Source organism: Artemia franciscana, unplaced genomic scaffold (genome assembly GCF_032884065.1).
Source record: "Artemia franciscana unplaced genomic scaffold, ASM3288406v1 Scaffold_898, whole genome shotgun sequence".
Taxonomy (NCBI): Eukaryota; Metazoa; Arthropoda; class Branchiopoda; order Anostraca; family Artemiidae; genus Artemia; species Artemia franciscana.
The window spans coordinates 425,279-449,202 of record NW_027068936.1 but is presented as its reverse complement, the minus strand read 5'-3'; the positions used below and the strand labels follow the sequence as shown (position 1 = coordinate 449,202).

The 23,924-nt window shown below is 35.5% G+C and overlaps 1 protein-coding gene across 1 annotated transcript in view; it reads right to left on the bottom strand.

Annotated features, from left to right (window-relative positions):
• Positions 1-5,549: 5,549 nt before the first annotated feature.
• The window catches only part of LOC136043739 (nuclear receptor subfamily 2 group C member 1-A-like), a gene marked incomplete at its 3' end in the record, with an annotated part of 72,737 nt that continues 54,362 nt past the window's right edge, over positions 5,550-23,924 (bottom strand). Inside the window, 3 exon segments of the mRNA XM_065728661.1 lie at positions 5,550-5,744; positions 8,648-8,842; positions 11,748-11,942. Coding sequence (XP_065584733.1) covers positions 5,550-5,744; positions 8,648-8,842; positions 11,748-11,942 — 585 coding nt within the window.

Here is a 23,924-nt window from a genome sequence, read left to right as displayed (position 1 = left end):
AAAAAATATGATGAGAACAAATTTACAGGAACTTCGAAAGAGCTTGGAATCCTTAGAAACGGCTGCGGATCAAAATAAAAGCAAACTCTTACAATCTTAACCGGAAACCCTTGAGCAAAAGTTTTCAGCCCTCCATCTCAAAAATAGAAGAAAGACCCATCTTTGTGTACTTAGCACTAAAATGCAGATACATCCCTTGAATTTTTGGCAACCATTTTTTTATAAAGATGCATCCTTATTTAGCTTTTTAGAGGTTTGTACTTCATACTAGTGTCTAGTTTCAATCAGTCCTGTGCAAACATGCACAGAAGGTAAAGGAGGCAGGGTGAATCTATCGAAAACAAGGTTCGTCCAGAGAACTTGAATATTCTGCGCGAGGTTTTTGCAGAGAAATCGACAAACCAAAAAATTATTTTCGATATTTCAGGCACCCTAGCCTCTTTCGATGGACATTTTACAGGTTACACTTTTTCATAGATGGTTATTTTTCTCGAGGTGTCGACAAGAAAAAAAAAAATTGAACGTAAACAGCCCCAATTGAAGGGTTGGTAGCTTCGTTCACATTTGATTCAAATTTGGAGTAAATAATTTATGGTAACGAACTGAAAGTAAAGAGTGACAGCTCTTAACAAAAAGCGAAATTCATAAACGCGAAATACTACTACTACTAACAATTCACCGCTGCACCAAGCCGCTTGAGGCCAACACATCCAACGCACGCTCCTTCTCCATCCTAATTTCTTTAAAGCCTCCCTCTTTATACCCTCCCAGAAAGTTTTATTTTCCATTAAATCTTTCTCTACGTCATCCTCCCACCGTAACCGCGGACGACCTGCTTTCCGTTTAGCCCTAGACGGTTGGCCTAAAAGTACAATCTTCGGCAATCAAGGCAATTCGGCTGCGAAATCCTTCATTCGCAGAGCGTGCCCTAGCCATCTCAATTTTTCTCTCGTTATTGCCCCAGAAAGCGGGATTAAACCGCACTTTTCGCAATGCCTACTGTTTGAAATACGGTCAGTCGGACGGGTAGGCCTACCCAAAACAATCCATAGGCAATTTCTGAAATAGTGACTGCAATAGATACAACAACAGAGGCTTCTTTTTACGTTGATGAACATTCATCAATTGTACACTTATTCATCAAAAAATATTTCTACAATTTTAGAAAAAGAAATTGAACACGGCCAAAAGAGGCATGACCTTAGAAAAACTGATCAATAAGCTGCAACATATATGAGAACAATAAAGTTACTATTTACAAAAATGAAACTTTTGTACGAAATTTTTTTCATTGATGCGTGTACTTTTTCCCCAGAAAATACCGTATCGAACCACTTGTTAGTTATTAGGAGAGGGTTTTTGAAGGGAAATCTACAGTTCTAGTGTTTATCTCAGTTTTACTGAGCTAATACTTAAGGTTATAATTTTTTTTTTTGGGGGGGGGGCTCACCCCCCCCCCCCCAATCCTAATTTCTTTTGAATTTCTGGCCACTTCTTATCAACACTATCAAATAAAATCAATTTGTTTTCAATTATTGAAACCATCCAGGATTTTTTCTTATTACCCTCTCCCACCCCAGCCCCTTCGGTAAAAAGCGTCTGTGGTATATGCCTCTTCCAGTCTTCCATAGATTGTTGATCTATACGAAAAAATTACATCTACAAGCATTCAATTGACATTGGCTTCTTTTTTTTTTATAAAATTAGTTTTAACTTCAAATAACTAGTCGAAAGAACTAAATTAAAAACAGAATTTAGTTTGAATTTTAACAACTAAATACCTTTGATATTTTTATGAAATCTTTCTAGTAACTAAAAATTTATGTTATGAGATTTTAGTAAAAAATAAACAAAAAAAGATTACTAATTCAGTTTCTCAGAACTGTCACTGAAAACTCATCAGGGAAAAAGGTTTGCAATCCCAATATCTACTCTACTAGCTAATAAATAATCATTTCAATAAAATAAGCTCAGTAATTTACTATATTCTTTTAATACTGATTTTGGAAAAAAATTGAAAAGAGAAGTTTCTCAAAGAAAAGTAAATACCCACATTAAAGCCCAGACCGAGCAGAAATAAGGTCGTATAATAATTCAAACTTAAGACAAACAGAAATTACTGTCAAATGACAAATGAAGCCAAAAAAGAACAGAAACTAAGATAAATAATCACAGCAAACACAGAGATAACAGATACTGCTGTAGATGAATAAATGAATTTAAAACGAACAAATATGGAAATGAATAATAAAGCAAACTTAAAATGAATAGATATTGCCACAAACAAGAGTGAGGTGACCGTTTCGTAAACCTTCAAAAACTCAACGTCATTTTCTCTTTGCTGAAAATAAGTTGTAATTCGAGCAGCGTGTTTCTTTATATCATACCAACAATAGCCCAACGGAAAAATCACAAAGCTAATAAAAGTTCGAAAGAGTTATGCTATTCCCCCCTTAAACCCTCTAAACAGCCTGAGTGTGATCTGTGTTTTATTGAAAATTATATGTATTTTTAGTAGTTCAGTTATGTTTGTCAAAACATCAATAACACTACAATAACAAAAAAAAAAGCGAATCACCGCAAGGAATATGGAAAACACTAATGAAAGCAGAATATAGCCTCTAGGAGGTTTTGGGGGAAGTGGAACCACTCCTGTTTGTGGTAATAGCTGCTCATTTTGTATGACTTCCCAATAAACTGTTATATTTTTTATATAGCTCATCTGTTTTTTTTTTTTTTTTTTTTTTTTTTACTATTTTCAGATTTAAACCACTACCAGAAATAGAAAAATGAGTATATATGTAATATTACTAAAACTGACAGCTCACTGCAGCATCATACTACCCAAGGCTAAAATAACTGCACGCTCCCCCCCCCCCCCTGGGTAAAAACGCTTACCCCCAAAGGGTAAAAATTATCAAAAATTTAATTATCAAAGGGGACTAGGTATCATCGAGGTGTCGAGAATTTTTGATTTGACTGTGATCAAAGAGAATTTGAAATTTGACTAAACGGACGGTGAAATTTGGTTCCCTTTTGTCGGTGAGTTTGTAAATCGAAGGGGATGACGGGACAGGGAACTCCCAAAGTGGCCAAATTACAAAAATGTTCATACCAATTAACTGATTTTTAGAGTTTTCGAGCAGGTATACTGGAAAATTTTGAGGAACTGCCCTTTCCTGATCTCAAATAGAATATTCTGCTCTGTTTAACCGAATCAAAACAAAATTCACAGTTTCTGATGATCTAAGTTTCATTAAAGATAAACATTTCTATTTCTGGCACAAACTGGAAGAAGCTAAATAGTTTTTCTGAGGTTTCCAGGAAAGTAGGTATCAGCTTTCACTTTTTTGACGTTTATTCGGATCTTTTATCCAAGCTCTATAATCTATGGCAAGATCACCATATCAACTCAAACTAGAAAATCAAACTAGTTTGGTCATACAGACTAAGAAGTTTATAGAGGACGAAATACAGCCATTCTTTAAGGTACTGCATCACGTAAAAAAAAAAAAAAAAAAAAAAAAAAAAAAAAAAAAAAAAAAAAAAAAAAAAAAAAAAAAAAATCCGAGTGAAAGTTCTCTGTCCTTGGGTAGCGCCATTTTAAGGCAGCCAATTCACCGATGTAATATGACAATTTCAAAACAGCAAAAATATGCCGAATATCATTCAGGTGATAAATACAATATCAGAATACCTAATAAATACTTTTTTACAATCATTTTATGGTTTCAATACGTTTTTACCCTCCAATAATTCCTAAGCGTCTAAAATGGTGATGCCAATAACAGCACTGTAATGAGAATTTTTACGGAACCATTGCGTAAAACTTCAACTATATGTCGAGAAAAAAGTTATTACAATTATGGTTTTCTATTATTTAGACACAAAACGCCTTCAGCGGTCATGACACCCTTATCCCGCAATATTTACCCTCGACAGTCACGACTTTAAAGTTATAAATAGGGTCACTCACAGAACCATTCCTAGGGTTGGCAGTGCCTGAAAAAAAAATAATCATAGCGCCCCCGTTCCCACTCAAATATAAGCAAAAAAATCGAATTAGTGTAAAAATTTAATCAAAGTGAGAATTCTCAAGGCCAAGCAACCCCCCCCCCCATGGCAGCCAAGTCAGCTGCCCCAGTTGTCCCTCCCTTCTTAAAAACTTAAAATACACTGCTCTGTGACAAAACTCACGTTGAGACCCATTAAACATTAAAATAATGGGTATGATTAAACATTAAGTTTAATCATACCCATCAAAGAAAATTTGCCTCATTATCGAAATAAGGAGAAAACCCCCCTAAAAGCTTAAAAATCTTCATTCAAATCGCACCATCAGATTCAGCGTATCAGAAAACCCAACTGTAGACGTTTCAAGTTTTTATCTGAAATGCGTAATTTTATATTATTTTTTTTTGCCAGAAGAAAAATCACTGATGCGTTTTTTTTTTTTTTTTTTTTTTTTTTAGGGGTGACCGCATCGACCCAGTAGTCCTGGAAGACCAAGAGATGGCTCGTTAGAACGGAAATAAAAGGTCCGAGGGCCTTTTTTAAGTGACCAAAAAATTGGAGGGCAACTAAGCCCCCTCCTACGCCCCTTTTTTTCAAAATCACCCGATAAAGACTTTAAGATAGCCACTTGGTTTAGCATAGTTGAAAGGCCGAATAACTGTGATTCCAGAAATATTATGACCTCCCCCCCCCACAGCCCCTAGGGAAAGGTCTTTAAATTAAAAAAATTGTCCATAATTTGCGTACAGTAATCGTTTTTGGGAAGTATGCACACATTTTTTGGGTGGGGAGGGGGATAATTTTATGCTAATGGGATTTTTGGCGGGGATAATTTTTCATGGAGAGGGAAGTTCCCAGGGTATGAATTTTTCAGAGGGAATTTCTCAGAATTCCTATACGAAATTCATCTTATGTATTGCTTTCTCTTTGCCGATTTAATTTTAAGCATGGAGATGTTAAGGGTAATTATCTGGGGTAGATTTTCATCAGGATTGAATTGTCTAAAACAATCAAAAATTAAATAAAAAAAAAACAATTTTTTTTTCAACTGAAATTAAGGAACAACATTAAACTTAAAACGAACAGAAATCATTACGTTTATGAGGGGGATTGCTATTCCTCAACACCTCGCTCTTTACGCTAAAGTTCAAATCCTGTCCCAATTCTTAAATAGCGACTCCTGAAACACTATGTTCGTTTATTTAGAACAATAAGAAGCTTTTTTAAAAGTACTAAAAAACATTAGCATTAAGAGGGAGGTGTTGAGGAAGAGGAACCCCTCTCATAAACGGGACAATTTCTGTTCTTTTTAAGCGATGTTGCTCCTAACTTTCAGTTGGGAAAAAAAAATTATTTATTTATTTTTGTTTATAAATGGATTAAAGTGCGAACATATTAATTAAAAAAATAACAAATTTTTTTTTATTACTTGTTGCACTAAGTTTGAATAGTTATTCCGTTACTGTTTTACAGATCGAAAGGATCTTTTATCAGTGTTTGAACTTACCATTAGCCTATATGGTATGTGTACGAACCTGTGATCTGGTGAGTGTCATTCATCAAAGCACCCCCACCTGTCAAATCAGTTCTTACGAAAAGACTAGTGCCATTGGCGTTCAACGCTGACACGAATCGACTCATTTCTGTTGGGTTCTCCATTGCATTAATATTTTTCACATCTTTAGGGAGAATACTGTTATTGTTATGAGGCTTGCGCTCGGATTGTACAGCTGAAAAAAAGGTAATGATCAAGGTTGTGTTAACCAAATGGTTTTTATATGTTGCAGCCAAGGGGACCCAAGTTTGAGGTGTCTACCCATACTTTTCAAACACAATGCAACTTTCCAATACTTATACTTGCTTGCAACCCATTTTACCCAACTTTCCAATACAATACTTGCAACCCATATTTTTCAAACATAATACAACTTTCTTCAATATGGATCAAAATATTTTCAAGCTGTTGCTGCCCAATAACTGAAGTTCCATTCACAATGAGATTTTACTGTGGTTTTGTCGTGATTTTATTTTTGTTATTTCCTAGCATCCCGATTTCATCTTATTCCTAGAAAGTGTTAGGGGCACTTTGGTTTTGTCGTGATTTTATTTTTGTTATTTCCTAGCATCCCGATTTCATCTTATTCCTAGAAAGTGGTAGGGGTCTAACCTCTGCGGTTTTTCCCGAAAATGCGGACCTTAAGCCAGATTGATGAATATGACTGCACTTTAGAAAGTTTCGTAAAACTCTTGCCTGGGGCCAAAAAGCATGGTTTTTGCTTGTCCTTGAGCCAGAGCCTAAAGTGTTTGAAGTGAATTGGAGTTTTATAGGGTATGTCAGAGAGACCTATCTGAAGTTATGCAGTCAAGCTTTCGCTTCGTCAAACTATGTTTCTGCTTTCGAGTGGAAAGCTCCGTTCTAGCAGGCAAGCAGGCAGGCACCAGTTTCAAATTGAAGATGGACTCAAATCTATAAGTGTTAAATATATGCAGCAGTTACCCGGCCCCACAGCCAATATATCTTCTTTGAGCGATAAATAGAAAAATTTACAGAAAAAAGAGGCATTTTTCCACGGGTCCGAAAGTGCTGCCATCTATTGTTTCTACCCATTTCTATTCGTGATTTCACCTGAGTTTATCATCCGGTTTTTCGCACCTGAGATTGCGGTAGAGAAATGGTATTAGATGTGCCTCTTAAAATATAGAAGTTCTCTTTATTTCTAAAGAAATTAGAGTTTATCCTTTGCTGCTTTCTAAGTGATGACGTTAGAAACTTGGCCTACGGCAAAAAAGTCAACTTTTGAAAAAAGATAGATAGATTTTCTTTCGACGGCAGTCGAAAGCTCTTGATGAGCTGATCAAAATATATGTCATTCATTTTTTGGTAGAAAATTCTTTATGAGATATGCCAGTTTGAAAGTTTAAAGGGGTTGACAACTTCAGTAGTAAGGTACACACTGTAACCAAAAATAGGCCAATACCAATTGTGAGACATGAATTGGAATTTTAAGGAACAGTCGGCAATTAGCTCATTGTCATCTTCGGTAATGAGGGGCTCGCTACTTTTGCTAGTTGGTGTACCTATTATTTGTTTACGGTGTATTTGATGGTAAGACCAATTTGGTTCCAGATGTAAAACATACAGGGGACTTGTAAGTAATAATTGGCTGTTAGGCTACAACCATCTTCAGCGGTTAGGGGTTTACAACTTTTGCTAGTTGCATTGAGGGGTTTGCAACTTTTGCGAGTTGGTGTACCTAGTATTTATTTTAACAAAACTCAAAACTCAAGTTGAGACCCATTAGACATTAAAATAATGGGTATGATTAAACATTAAGTTTAATCATACCCATCAAAGAAAATTTGCCTCATTATCGAAATAAGGAGAAAACCCCCCTAAAAGCTTAAAAATCTTCATTCAAATCGAACCATCAGATTCAGCGTATCAGAAAACCCAACTGTAGACGTTTCAAGTTTTTATCTGAAATGCGTAATTTTATATTTTTTTTTTTGCCAGAAGAAAAATCACTGGTGCGTTTTTTGTTTTTTTTTTAGGGGTGACCGCATCGACCCAGTGGTCCTGGAAGACCAAGAGATGGCTCGTTAGAACGGAAATAAAAGGTCCTAGTGCCTTTTTTAAGTGACCAAAAAATTGGAGGGCAACTAAGCCCCCTCCTACGCCCCTTTTTTTCAAAATCAGCCGATAAAAACTTTAAGATAGCCACTTTGTTTAGCATAGTTGAAAGGCCGAATAACTGTGATTCCAGAAATATTATGACCTCCCCCCCCCCCCACAGCCCCTAGGGAAAGATCTTTAAATTAAAAAATTGTCCATAATTTGCGTACAGTATTTGTTTTTGGGAAGTATGCTCACATTTTTTGGGTGGGGAGGGGGATAATTTTATGCTAATGGGATTTTTGGCGGGGATAATTTTTCATGGAGAGGGAAGTTCCCAGGGTGTGAATTTTTCAGAGGGAATTTCTCAGAATTCCTATACGAAATTCATCTTATGTGTTGCTTTCTCTTTGCCGATTTAATTTTAAGCATGGAGATGTTAAGGGTAATTATCCGGGGTAGATTTTCATCAGAATTGAATTGTCTAAAACAATCAAAAATTAAATAAAAAAAAAAAAAATTTCAACTGAAATTAAGGAACAACATTAAACTTATAACGAACAGAAATCATTACGTTTATGAGGGGGATTGCTATTCCTCAACACCTCGCTCTTTACGCTAAAGTTCAAATCCTGTCCCAATTCTTAATGAGCGGCTCCTGAAACACTATGTTCGTTTATTTAGAAGAATAAGAATAAGAAGCTTTTTTAAAAGTACTAAAAAACATTAGCACTAAGAGGGAGGTGTTGAGGAAGAGGAACCCCTCTCATAAACGGGACAATTTCTGTTCTTTTTAAGCGATGTTGCTCCTAACTTTCAGTTGGGAAAAAAATTTTTATTTATTTATTTTTGTTTATAAATGGATTAAAGTGCGAACATATTAATTAAAAAAATAACAACATTTTTTTTATTACTTGTTGCACTAAGTTTGAATAGTTATTCCGTTACTGTTTTACAGATCGAAAGGATCTTTTATCAGTGTTTGAACTTACCATTAGCCTATATGGTATGTGTACGCACCTGTGATCTGGTGAGTGTCATTCATCAAAGCACCCCCACCTGTCAAATCAGTTCTTACGAAAAGACTAGTGCCATTGGCGTTCAACGCTGACACGAATCGACTCATTTCTGTTGGGTTCTCCATTGCATTAATATTTTTCACATCTTTAGGGAGAATACTGTTATTGTTATGAGGCTTACGCTCGGATTGTACAGCTGAAAAAAAAGGTAATGATCAAGGTTGTGTTAACCAATTGGTTTTTATATGTTGCAGCCAATAGGACCCAAGTTTGAGGTGTCTACCCATGCTTTTCAAACATAATGCAACTTTTCAATACTTATACTTGTTTGCAACCCATTTTCCCCAACTTTCCAATACAATACTTGCAACCCATATTTTTCAAACATAATACAACTTTCTTCAATATGGATCAAAATATTTTCAAGCTGTTGCTGCCCAATAACTAAAGTTCCATTCACAATGAGATTTTACTGTGGTTTTGTCGTGATTTTATTTTTGTTATTTCCTAGCATCCCGATTTCATCTTATTCCTAGAAAGTGGTAGGGGCACTTTGGTTTTGTCGTGATTTTATTTTTGTTATTTCCTAGCATCCCGATTTCATCTTATTCCTAGAAAGTGGTAGGGGTCTAACCTCTGCGGTTTTTCCAGAAAACGTGGATCTTAAGCCGGATTGATGAATATGACTGCATTTTAGAAAGTTTCGTAAAACTCTTGCCTGGGGCCAAAAAGCATGGTTTTTGTTTGTCCTTGAGCCAGAGCCTAAAGTGTTTGAAGTGAATTTGAGTTTTATAGCGTATGTCAGAGAGAGCTATCTGAAGTTATGCAGTCAAGCTTTCGCTTCGTCAAACTATGTTTCTGCTTTCGAGTGGAAAGCTCCGTTCTAGCAGGCAAGCAGGCAGGCACCAGTTTCAAATTGAAGATGGACTCAAATCTATATGTGTTAAATATATGCAGCAGTTACCCGGCCCCACAGCCAATATATCTTCTTTGAGCGATAAATAGAAAAATTTACAGAAAAAAGAGGCATTTTTCCACGGGTCCGAAAGTGCTGCCATCTATTGTTTCTACCCATTTCTATTCGTGATTTCACCTGAGTTTATCATCCGGTTTTTCGCACCTGAGATTGCGGTAGAGAAATGGTATTAGATGTGCCTCTTAAAATATAGAAGTTCTCTTTATTTCTAAAGAAATTAGAGTTTATCCTTTGCTGCTTTCTAAGTGATGACGTTAGAAACTTGGCCTACGGCAAAAAAGTCAACTTTTGAAAAAAGATAGATAGATTTTCTTTCGACGGCAGTCGAAAGCTCTTGATGAGCTGATCAAAATATATGTCATTCATTTTTTGGTAGAAAATTCTTTATGAGATATGCCAGTTTGAAAGTTTAAAGGGGTTGACAACTTCAGTAGTAAGGTACACACTGTAACCAAAAATAGGCCGATACCAATTGTGAGACATGTATTGGAATTTTAAGGAACAGTCGGCAATTAGCTCATTGTCATCTTCAGTAATGAGGGGCTCGCTACTTTTGCTAGTTGGTGTACCTATTATTTGTTTACGGTGTATTTGATGGTAAGACCAATTTGGTTCCAGATGTAAAACATACAGGGGACTTGTAAGTAATAATTGGCTGTTAGGCTACAACCATCTTCAGCGGTTAGGGGTTTACAACTTTTGCTAGTTGCATTGAGGGGTTTGCAACTTTTGCGAGTCGGTGTACCTAGTATTTATTTTAACAAAACTCAAAACTCAAGTTGAGACCCATTAGACATTAAAATAATGGGTATGATTAAACATTAAGTTTAATCATACCCATCAAAGAAAATTTGCCTCATTATCGAAATAAGGAGAAAACCCCCCTAAAAGCTTAAAAATCTTCATTCAAATCGCACCATCAGATTCAGCGTATCAGAAAACCCAACTGTAGACGTTTCAAGTTTTTATCTGAAATGCGTAATTTTATATTTTTTTTTTTGCCAGAAGAAAAATCACTGGTGCGTTTTTTTTTGTTTTTTTTTTAGGGGTGACCGCATCGACCCAGTGGTCCTGGAAGACCAAGAGATGGCTCGTTAGAACGGAAATAAAAGGTCCTAGTGCCTTTTTTAAGTGACCAAAAAATTGGAGGGCAACTAAGCCCCCTCCTACGCCCCTTTTTTTCAAAATCACCCGATAAAAACTTTAAGATAGCCACTTTGTTTAGCATAGTTGAAAGGCCGAATAACTGTGATTCCAGAAATATTATGACCTCCCCCCCCACAGCCCCTAGGGAAAGGTCTTTAAATTAAAAAATTTGTCCATAATTTGCGTACAGTATTCGTTTTTGGGAAGTATGCTCACATTTTTTGGGTGGGGAGGGGGATAATTTTATGCTAATGGGATTTTTGGCGGGGATAATTTTTCATGGAGAGGGAAGTACCCAGGGTGTGAATTTTTCAGAGGGAATTTCTCAGAATTCCTATACGAAATTCATCTTATGTGTTGCTTTCTCTTTGGCAATTTAATTTTAAGCATGGAGATGTTAAGGGTAATTATCCGGGGTAGATTTTCATCAGGATTGAATTGTCTAAAACAATCAAAAATTAAATAAAAAAAAAAAAAAATTTCAACTGAAATTAAGGAACAACATTAAACTTATAACAAACAGAAATCATTACGTTTATGAGGGGGATTGCTATTCCTCAACACCTCGCTCTTTACGCTAAAGTTCAAATCCTGTCCCAATTCTTAATGAGCGGCTCCTGAAACACTATGTTCGTTTATTTAGAAGAATAAGAATAAGAAGCTTTTTTAAAAGTACTAAAAAACATTAGCACTAAGAGGGAGGTGTTGAGGAAGAGGAACCCCTCTCATAAACGGGACAATTTCTGTTCTTTTTAAGCGATGTTGCTCCTAACTTTCAGTTGGGAAAAAATTTTTTATTTATTTATTTTTGTTTATAAATGGATTAAAGTGCGAACATATTAATTAAAAAAATAACAACATTTTTTTTATTACTTGTTGCACTAAGTTTGAATAGTTATTCCGTTACTGTTTTACAGATCGAAAGGATCTTTTATCAGTGTTTGAACTTACCATTAGCCTATATGGTATGTGTACGCACCTGTGATCTGGTGAGTGTCATTCATCAAAGCACCCCCACCTGTCAAATCAGTTCTTACGAAAAGACTAGTGCCATTGGCGTTCAACGCTGACACGAATCGACTCATTTCTGTTGGGTTCTCCATTGCATTAATATTTTTCACATCTTTAGGGAGAATACTGTTATTGTTATGAGGCTTACGCTCGGATTGTACAGCTGAAAAAAAAAGGTAATGATCAAGGTTGTGTTAACCAATTGGTTTTTATATGTTGCAGCCAATAGGACCCAAGCTTGAGGTGTCTACCCATGCTTTTCAAACATAATGCAACTTTTCAATACTTATACTTGTTTGCAACCCATTTTCCCCAACTTTCCAATACAATACTTGCAACCCATATTTTTCAAACATAATACAACTTTCTTCAATATGGATCAAAATATTTTCAAGCTGTTGCTGCCCAATAACTAAAGTTCCATTCACAATGAGATTTTACTGAGGTTTTGTCGTGATTTTATTTTTGTTATTTCCTAGCATCCCGATTTCATCTTATTCCTAGAAAGTGGTAGGGGCACTTTGGTTTTGTCGTGATTTTATTTTTGTTATTTCCTAGCATCCCGATTTCATCTTATTCCTAGAAAGTGGTAGGGGTCTAACCTCTGCGGTTTTTCCCGAAAACGCGGATCTTAAGCCGGATTGATGAATATGACTGCATTTTAGAAAGTTTCGTAAAACTCTTGCCTGGGGCCAAAAAGCATGGTTTTTGTTTGTCCTTGAGCCAGAGCCTAAAGTGTTTGAAGTGAATTGGAGTTTTATAGCGTATGTCAGAGAGAACTATCTGAAGTTATGCAGTCAAGCTTTCGCTTCGTCAAACTATGTTTCTGCTTTCGAGTAGAAAGCTCCGTTCTAGCAGGCAAGCAGGCAGGCACCAGTTTCAAATTGAAGATGGACTCAAATCTATATGTGTTAAATATATGCAGCAGTTACCCGGCCCCACAGCCAATATATCTTCTTTGAGCGATAAATAGAAAAATTTACAGAAAAAAGAGGCATTTTTCCACGGGTCCAAAAGTGCTGCCATCTATTGTTTCTACCCATTTCTATTCGTGATTTCACCTGAGTTTATCATCCGGTTTTTCGCACCTGAGATTGCGGTAGAGAAATGGTATTAGATGTGCCTCTTAAAATATAGAAGTTCTCTTTATTTCTAAAGAAATTAGAGTTTATCCTTTGCTGCTTTCTAAGTGATGACGTTAGAAACTTGGCCTACGGCAAAAAAGTCAACTTTTGAAAAAAAATAGATAGATTTTTTTTTCGACGGCAGTCGAAAGCTCTTGATGAGCTGATCAAAATATATGTCATTTATTTTTTGGTAGAAAATTCTTTATGAGATATGCCAGTTTGAAAGTTTAAAGGGGTTGACAACTTCAGTAGTAAGGTACACACTGAAACCAAAAATAGGCCGATACCAATTGTGAGACATGTATTGGAATTTTAAGGAACAGTCGGCAATTAGCTCATTGTCATCTTCAGTAATGAGGGGATCGCTACTTTTGCTAGTTGGTGTACCTATTATTTGTTTACGGTGTATTTGATGGTAAGACCAATTTGGTTCCAGATGTAAAACATACAGGGAACTTGTAAGTAATAATTGGCTGTCAGGCTACAACCATCTTCAGCGGTTAGGGGTTTACAACTTTTGCTAGTTGCATTGAGGGGTTTGCAACTTTTGCGAGTTGGTGTACCTAGTATTTATTTTAAGATCCTTACAGATTAACAACCATTTTATACAAAGGGCTTGAATCTGAGATCCCTAAAAATTGTGCTATCATTTTGAGAACATTTTTCTTCAAACATTTCATCTCTATTTACAGGGATAAGGGACCTGAAGCGGGGGGTTCCTTACATCGGGTCCTGAATACGGGGTTTATTATATTTTTACTTTATCATTTAAAAAAAGAGATCCTCAAAATAAGAAGAACCCAAATTTCCGTGTTCCGTGTGAGGATTTCCGGCACATTTTTAGAACAATGGAGGCACAACATACCCCCAATACTCGAGGGTTTCCAACTCTTTTTTTTAGAAGGTGGGGGTACGGGCCTTTTTTTGTGAACACCCTGTAATTAGAAAGGATTCAGAAATATGAAACTTATTTACTTTGAATGAAATTTGCCTAATAATGATCTTAAAACTTTCGATATCGTAGGCTGCTCATTCTCGGCATTTTGTGCCAAGCTATAACTATTTTTAATTGCCGCTTCTGTGCAAGAACAACAGAGTAAAAAGAATGATTTCACATTGATGTCAAATCATTCAATGACATTCAATCACTCATGATGTCAATGACATTGGTGCCATTATTCTTAATTTATGAAAAATAAATAGAACTTGAAGAACTTGAACTTGAATATAATAAATTTTTTGCTTTAATTCAATATACTTATATTCATTAATAGTTATTACCTATTAGTGTAAATAAAAATCATTAAGTGAGACACTTTATTTACAATGTGATGATATCCTCATTAATGCTAATAAAATTTTAATTAGAAAATAGTTAACAAAATCTTCTTTAAAATATATAAGCTTTTAGATTCTTTTATAACGGTAAAATTTATACCTGGGAGGTATACGGGCCCTTTTTATATAGTGCAAAACATAATATAGAACAGTAAGCGGTTTAAGAACTTTGATAAGATTATCACCAAGTTCTCTCTTAAATGTTTTATTTGGCAGGAATATTTGATTTACAGCAAACATCACTGAATTATAAGATCTTAGTAGCGTGGTAATACGGGACCCAGAGATCGAATCACGCTGCAGGAATGCACTGCAGGGCCGACGCAGGGACCTTAGTAGTCAAGAAGCGTCGTTAATTCTAAAATAATAATAATAATTATAAGATCTTAGCACGTTAATGAAGCAAAAACGATAATATGAGCAGAAAAGAGTTCGATCTTAGAAATTAGACGAAGCAAAAACAAAGTTATTGTACATCTGTGTTAAATTGATTTTTATTTGGAATTCTGACATATTAATAGTAATGCGCATATTTAGAAGATTTGAACTTATTTAAGCTAGGGAAACACAAAAATTAGCAAATTATACACATATTTTAAAGAAAAACATTGTGATTTAGAGGAGTGAGGAAAAACCTGATGCCCCTTCCTCCAACCATCAGAATATGTAACTGGTATATATAAAACTGTTCTCATATGCAGCCATTTAGTTGCAAAGCTTTCACTAAATAAAAATACAAGGAAAAAGAAGCATGCAATAGTAACATAGATACAAATATGCTTAAAATATAAAAATATGTTAAATATATCTAAATCCATATCTTTTTGCATAAGTTATTAGCAAATGGCCTCTTGATGATAATCAGGCATTAACATGCGCGTAGAACGAAGTCGTGTTTAAGGGTTGAGATCCAGATCAGAAGGTTACTTTTTTTCTTGGCATTAAACTTTACCCAAAATTATCATAGTATGGATAGGATAGCCCGAGGAATAGAGGCAGAATATAACCTCTGTGTCCTCCCTGAATACTACAGTGGACATCATCAACTAAATAATAAAAAAAGAATTGAAATTACTTATTTTATCCCCTTTTTTTGGCCGAAAACACGTTGAAGATATTAAATTTATAATATAAGGACATACTACTACAAAAAAAAACTAAAACTTATGTTAAGACACACTGTTTTAAAGGTTTACGGGGGGTATTCCAGGAGTCAGTATGTTGACAGACTATAAGTAGTGGAAGTTGTTCTCCGGCAAATAGCTTGGGTTTTTGTTTATTGATTCCTTAGCAATTTCCACCAGAACATTTTCTAATTTCTCACTAGCGGCTCCTTAATGTATGCTATGGTGTCGTAAATAGTGTACGAAGTGTATGTATTTACGCGCGCTCTATGTATTTACGTCCACTGGACTATTGGAGTGTAAAACTAGACCTCCGTTGCCTGTGCAATGGGAAGTGTTGCAGCAACTGTGCCCTGTTCCTTAGGGCACAGTTGCGGAGCAACAGTCTCCATTATGTCCTTCAAAGGACAGTTTTCTAATGCGGCTTCAATTGTTATCTTGAATCATCTTTGATATGGTTTTATTTCGAGCTCCTACTAAGCTGAGTTTGGTAAAATGTTTTTCTGGTCCAGAAATAAACGAGAATAACACAGTTGACAATTCTGAATATTTATAGGATGGATAATTACAATTTCAAGATAAACCAGAATTTCTTTAAATAATTGAAACTAGAAATCAAATTTAACTTTTAGAATTTGTCCTGTACAGCAGAATAATACGATATAAATTAAACCACAGTTTGCACTACATATCATCTTTTTTCTTTATATGATCCCGGCGTACGCGCCCCATCTTTTCTATGATGATAGGTTTTCACAGTTTTTGCAAAAGATAATCTAAACGTTTCTAGTTGTCTAGCTGTCTCACAATCAACTAAGATTGCTTCGTTTCAAACTTGTTTGAACCAATTTTGTGATTTGAAAATCCCTGCGAAAGGAAGAAGCTGATTGGTTCCTATGACTCAGAATGACGCAGTACATGAGTCACCGTATTTCGAATTCTAAAATAACAAGGCACCTTGCGTGTTGCCAAGCGCCAATTTATCTGTCGGTATAACTATCTACGCATAGCATAATTGCAAACTACTTGGCAACAAACATCAGAAGATATTTTTCTGTGAAAAATTCATAATGAAGGAGTATGTAGTAAAAAGGACTCCTAATATTTCAGTAACAGCTTACTATTCTTGAGTCTTTCCAATAAGAAGTTTATTCTGCCGTTTTCACCGAACCTCGATTTACTGGCTAAAAGCTTCATATATGGCCATGACATCAAAAATCACACTTAATTCAATTCATTAGAGTTATAACGGTAACTACTAAAATACCGCGGTTCAACTAATGTCGATATCATATAACTGGACCCCCCTCCGCCCACAGAGATAAGGTCAAGTTTGGACTCCAAAAGGATAACTAGGCCCGTCAGACTTACTTTCTATGAAGTTTGATTGAGATCCGACAACTCGTACTGGTACTTCTGGAGTGTATTGGAAATGATACGCGATAAAAAAACGGTTTTTATTTTTTATCTGGAAAACTATTAGGAATTTTTACTCACTTTCTGAGGAACTTTTAAATCCATTTCACGTTTCCCGTCTCTCAGAAAAATTTCAAATTTTTAAATTGCTCCGAGGACATGACAACACTTCTAAATAGAAAACCTACAGAAGGAATTTTATATCCGGAAAACTATTGCAAGTTCCAGTCTTATGGGATCGAGATCTGTCGAACCGCGTTGGAAAAAAAAGAAGGAATTTTATTTCGGAGAAACTATTGTAAGCTCCAGTTGTTGGGAGATCGAGACCTGTCGAACCGCGTTGGAAAAAAATTCTAGCTGGTCAAGAACAAAAGTTACCTCTAGAACGTCGAAACTTCGGAAATTATTTCTTAGAGAACGAAGCAACTTGGTATATAGAACACTTCACTTCTTCTTGCATACTTTTCATAGCACTACTCGATAAAAATATAAGAAACATCAAAATCGAAAATTTGAGAAAATTCCAAAAAAATCGGAACGAGATGGACTTTTCCGGAATTATTTCTGGGAAATCTGTAAGAGCTACGGAATTTTGTGCTCCGGTTCTCGAAGAGACAAATGAAAGTTCTACATGAGTTCAGCATAACTGTATTTCTAACAAGTTTATTTCCGAAGCTAACGTCGTCTTAATTTGACGCCAAACATCGAACGCAGAGTTTCTAAGAAAAAAACGGTTTTATTTTTTTTATGGAAAACTGTTAGAAATTTTAGGAACTTCTCTGGAACTTTTTTACTCTGTTTCACGTTTCCCTTCCCTCTGAAAAATCTCAAATTTTTAACTCTTACCACTTCGGAGCTACAGGTCGCTGATCACGGTGAAAAAAAAAAACTACGAAAGCAGTAGTGTTGCTCCGCAACACAATTATATTCAGAGCTTGCAATTGTAATTTAAGTTTGCCAATAGAGTTTTTAATATTATTTTTTATTACCTCGAACTGTTTATGGTTTAAACAGTGGGTAACCGCAAGTGTTTTATGTACCAATCGCCCTTCAAGCATTTAAACAGAGTAAATAAAACGAAACGAACATACAATTCCATGCAAATATAACTCAAATGAGCACTACAACATCAATTGGGGGATGGATACATCTACCCCCTAGATTTCCAACCCTTAGCATTGAAAAATACTTTTGGTATTTCCACTGAAAAATTAGAAAATTGCAGATTTTTCATTGAAAAATTACGCTTCTCGCGTAAATTGCAAGAAGCTTAAGTCAGCCCCCATCATATATGAGATCATTTTACTTACTTTAAAGTACTAAAGTTGCTCTTCAATTAAAAAAAAAAAATAATTTCACATTTGTTTCAAATATCATACTAAGAGTAACCCTGAACATTTGAAGGGCTACCACCTCCCTCATCCCTTACCCTTTTTAAACTAAAGTTGTGCTTCCGTAGAAAGGTACAGATATAAGTAGAAATAAAGGTTTATTTTGGGCGTATTTGCTTTAAACAATACAAAAAGATTTTTCTAAACACAAGCGGGCCTGTCAAGGATGGAAGGGATATTGGTGTATCTGTCTCCTAGATTTTTCTTCCCCGTCCCCCCAGGTTTTGAAAATTACCTATTTTTTAATATTCATTGAAAATGGTCCTTTATTGGCATTTTCAAGGGAAATTGAAAAAGAACAAAATTACCCCCTAAATTTTCACAAACTTATTTAGCCCCCCCCCCCCCCCACACACACACACATTTTTCCGAATTGACATCATTTAATTGTCATGAAAGAAGTTTTTTTTTACCACATTGTTCTTGTACCAGAGTATTCACTCTTGAAGCATTTAGGTAAAAAAAAAAAAAAAAAAAAAAAAAAAAAAAAAAATTAGCGTAAAGACGAGGAAGACGAAGTCAATCCCATATAGTATATTAGATAATTTTGGTTAGTTTCAAAAACTAACATGGCTCTTTACTTTTATTCGACAATACTTTTTTCCAGTTTATTTTTCGATTTTAGAATCATATTCAAAGAAACCCTGAAGAGGAGTTCTAGCTTTTTAAACTAGCGTTAATTTTTTTGCAAAAAAAATGTGCTTTAGAAGTAACAACTCATTTAGACGTATTTGTTTTACATAAACCAAGATGAGTAAGTCTGCCAACCCCATCAAAACATGTTTACGCTGAAGTTCAGCGTTTTATCAAAATGGTTCGATATTTAAAAGCTATTGTTTCCGTTAAAAAAAACTCCACAAAATGAGGGGGGTATATCACCCCCGTTAGCATCTATAACTTGTGCTTAGTCGAGATATTTTCTTTATAGGAAGACTTGTTCTTCCCTCCTCCATATTTATCTATTGGTCCTCTCAGGTAAAAATTTGTGCTTATATGCATTCTTATGGGCTTTACGTCTCCTCAGCCAGAAGAGCTCCCGTTAGTAGTTCGTATGTAGTTCTCCATTACTTTAAAGAGCTGTTAGGGCAGTAGACTCCCAGCTCACGTACTGATCTAAAGGACCTATAAGGGAAATTAGAAGAATTTGGCCAAACAACCACTCTGTGGGGCATAGGGCGTCACAAGTTTATCATAACTGTTCATTTTGCAAGCGATGGATATATTTACGAACAAATTTACCACAGCACGGCAATGTGACCTTTGAAGTGGGGAGGTTATATAAATATTTTTACGACCGTTCCGAGCCAATTGGTTTGACCAAAATTTTTCCTAGTTGGTATTTGAGTTCTATTCAGAACAAAAGTGTTGTTTTGTGGAATGAAATGACACTCATTGGTTGTGGCACAATTTCAGTGTTTAAAAAGACCCTAGAACTTTAAATTTTGTCCGAATGAGCCCTCTCCGGATATTCTAGGAACCATTGAGCAAAACAGATTAGGTATATGAACAATATAGAATATTATTAGAATTATTAAATAAATCTTGACATTTCACTAGGACAGGCGCAAGCCCAAAGCAGTGGCGTCAATTTGGGAGCCATTTGCTCTTCTGGACATTTTCTCCCTCTAAATTTTGAAGAAGTCCAATGCATTCTGTCACCCGTCTCTTGATTTTGTGGTTATGAAACTGGCTTTTACAGATCTATTGATCAAAATTCTGGCGTGTCTTCTGAATAATTAACAAGTATCGCGACTCTTCCCTTCTTTTACACTGGGTATAATTTTTGAAAAAAAAAACTTCCATGCGTTTTTTAAACATAAGTTATTTGTTTTCGTTTTAAAATACCCCATTAAGGTATATGTTCCCTCTGCGAGTGTTTGATATTCTATTTTTCTGCAGTCTAAGCAGTCGAATTAACGTTAAGTTACAACTAAAATTTGGTTATTACTTGTTAAGACCTTTTCCAGGGGGGGGGGATTTGAGCCCCACCCCGAAATGTTTGAACAACTTGTAAAAACGTAACAAAATGAATTTAGATAACGCAAGTTTTGATTATTCTCTTAGAAATAGAAAGCTAATTCTGGCTCCGTGAATGAATCTGTAACTAATAAATCCAGGATAGTATCTTGTCCTTTCGGTACAAATTACAGTTGTAGGCTTGATGTAAAATCGTGTGTCTCACCTCACAGGGAACCTTAAATTATAATTTCAGCAATGAATTATAAATACTTCCTTTTTTGTCATATCTAATAGTTTCAGGAGAATTCAGGGTCATATCCAAGTCTCTTAATTTAAGAGACTTGAATAATTAATAAAATTAATTGAATAATTGAATAATTAATTGAATAATTAATTGAATAATTAATTAAATTTGATTATTGAATAATTAATTAAATTTGCTTATCATATTCGAGAAAGCAAAGTCTATTTGCAAGTCGGCTTGGGTGTTAGTCTGGGCATCATCTGCAAATTCAACAAACTTGACAAGTCCTGACAAAATTGCATGTCCTCCAATTTGACACTCCTGTTAATATTTGCCCTGTCAAATATTGCGCAAAAGTTAGTGTACCGTTAATTCGATACCGCTTGCTAAATTCTATAAAGTCATATTATGCAAAACTTATATGTGTCCCAGCAGATATAAACAGCAAAGGATTAGATAACGTAAAATATGCAAATATACGAGTGTTTTAAACTGTTTATATTCTAAAATACTTATGTTTATAGCCTTGGTAAACAAATAATCTATCATTTCGGCAGTGGGAATGCAAAAGGCGTTATGTAATATATCAGACAAAAACGAGTTATATATCGATTCGGCACTTGTCGGTTATTGGAAACATTCAAGAATTACGCTTAGGTTACATCTCAGAAAACCGGTTTCATAGCTACAAAAGCAAGTAATGGATGACACAATACATTGCACTTGTACAATTTCGGCTATATATTTGCACATTAGGGCTTGGGATGGGGGGGGGGGGTTAGGTTACGCTAGGTTTGGTTTCCATAACTTGTTTCTAAAGTATTATGTTATCATCAAGTTATGTTATCAAACCGTTCGTGGTAACGAACTGTAAGGGGTGACCCGGCTCAATAGTAAACGAAACTCTAATTTTGCTCTTTACGCTATTTTTCTCCTCAACGCCCCGCTCTTTACGCTAAGGTTTCTTACCGTTTTAAAAAGTAGAGTTAAGAGAAAGAGCCAAACTTTAGCGTAAAGAGCGGGTTGTTGAGGAGGAAAAGCCCCTTTCATATACGGAGTAATTTCTGTTCGTTTTAAGTTTTAATGTTACTCCTTACTTTCATTAAAAAAAAAAAACTTGTTTTTTTATTTAATACATAAAAAGAACAAGATTTTTATACTGATTTTAAATATTAATCTTACCCATTAAAAATTACGAGTCTGAGAAAATTTTCCCTTATTTTCGAAAAAAGAAGGAAACACCCCCTAAAAGTCATATAATCTTAATGAAAATCTCACCATCAGATTCAGCGCATCCAAGAACCCTATTATACAGGTTTCAAGTTCTTATACGCAAAGATGTGGAATTTTGTATTTTTTTCTTGCCAGAAAAAGATCACGGATGTGTGTTTATTTGCTGTTTTTTGTTGTTTTTTTTCTCCTAGGGTGATCGTAACGACCCACTGGTCCTGGACTGTTGCAAGAGGGCTCATTCGAACGGAAATTAAAAGTTCTAGTGTCCTTTTTAAGTGACAAAAATAACTGGAGGGTAACTAGGGCCCCTTCCACGCCCATTTTTTCCCAAAGTCACCGGATTAAAGTTTTGAGATATCAATTTTGTCCAGCATAGTCAAAAATCTAATAACTATGCCTTTGAGGGCGACTTATTCCAACACAGCCAATGGGGGATGGGCTTGGAGTTATGAATTTTGCCCATCGTTTACATATAGTACTGGTTATTGGGAAGTATACATACGTTTTTCACGGGGGATTTTTCTAGTGGGGTCGGGTGGAGGGGGTTGTGCAGGAAGATCTTTCCACGGAGGAATTTCTCATAGAGGAAGATAATTTCCCATGAAGGGGGGGGGGAGATCTTAAAAGATCTCCCCCTTTAAAGAATCGGAACAAAATTCGAACTACAAAAACAAGCTACAAAAACGAGTAGTGGATGATACAACGAATTGGACTTGTATAATTTCGGCTGTATATTTGCACATTGGTACTGGGGTAAGGGGTTAGGTTACGTTAGGTTTGGTTAGGTTTCCATAATTTTGTTTCTAAAGTACTATATTATCATCAAGTTCTGTTATCAAACCGTTCGTGGTAACGAACTGTAAGGGATGACCCGGATCAATAGTAACCGAAACCTCTAAAAAACAGAATTTTTATACCAATACATACATCAAAAGAATAAAAAAATTTATGCTGACTTTATACATTAGTCTTACCCAACAAAAGTTAAAAGTCTGAGAAAATTTGTCTTATTTTCGAAAAAAGAAAGAAACATCCCCTAAAAAACATATAATCTTAATGAAAACCTCACCATTAAATTCAGCGTATCAGAGAACCATATGTAAAAGTTTCCAGCTCTTATATGCAAAGATGTGGATTTTTTTTTTGCCAGAAAAAAGATCACGGATGCGTGTTTATTTTATTTTTATTTTTTCTCCAAGGATGATCGCATCGACCAACTAGTCCTAGACTGTTGCAAGAGGCTCATTCGAACAGAAATTAAAAGTTCTATTGTCCTTTTTAAGTGATAAAAAAAATTGAGGACAACTAGGCCCCCTTCCACGCTCATTTTTTCCCAAAGTCACCGGATCAAAGTTTTGAGATATCCATTTTGTTCAGCATAGCCAACAAATCTAATAACTATGCCTTTGAGGACGACTTATTCCCCCACAGCCCCCCCGGGGAAGGACACTCGAGTTATGAACTTTGCCTATTGCTTACACAAAGTAATGGTTATCGGAAAGTATACATACGCTTTCACCGGGAACTTTTCTGGGGGGGAGGGGGGAGGGGTTTACGTGGGAGGACCTTTCCACGGAGGAATTTTTCATAGGGGAAGATAATTTTCCATGAAGGGGGGAGGGGAGATTTCCCAGCATTATTTAAAAAACAGTCAGAAATTAAAGAAAAACAAGTTTTTTTCAACTGAAAGTAATGAGTAACATTAAAACATAAAACGACCGAAAATTATTACGTATGTGAGAGGGTTCATCTTTTCGTCAATACCTCACTCTTTACACTAAAGTATTTTTAGTACTTTTAAAAGAGCTATTTACTCTCATCGAACGGCCTTTGTGATTCAGGGGTCATTCTTAAAGAATTGGAACAAATTTCAAACTTTAGCGTAAAGAGCGAGGTATTGACAAGAGGGCTAACCCATATACGTAATAATTTCTGTTCATTTTAAGTTTTAATGTTGCTCCTTACTTTCAGTTAAACGAACTTATTTTTTTTCACTAGGATTTAACTAACTTTACTTTTTGGGTTTCTTTCCAATAACCGATGAGTACCATCGATGCTACTACAATCAGGTTCACTCGATAGATTGGTTTACTCAGTGCATGTATCCCACTTCGATCTCGATATACTCCCAATTTTATTGTCCGCTCAAAACGTGTTATAACCTAACTTCGACTAGTTTTGCAGACTAAAAGCGTTGAGACTAAAAAAAAAAATAGCTGCAACCTAGTAAAGAGCAAGCCACAGCCCATTGTAACCAAAAGTTGAAAAAGGCATTTTGAGAAAAACCGCCTAATGAGAAAAAATTGTCATTGG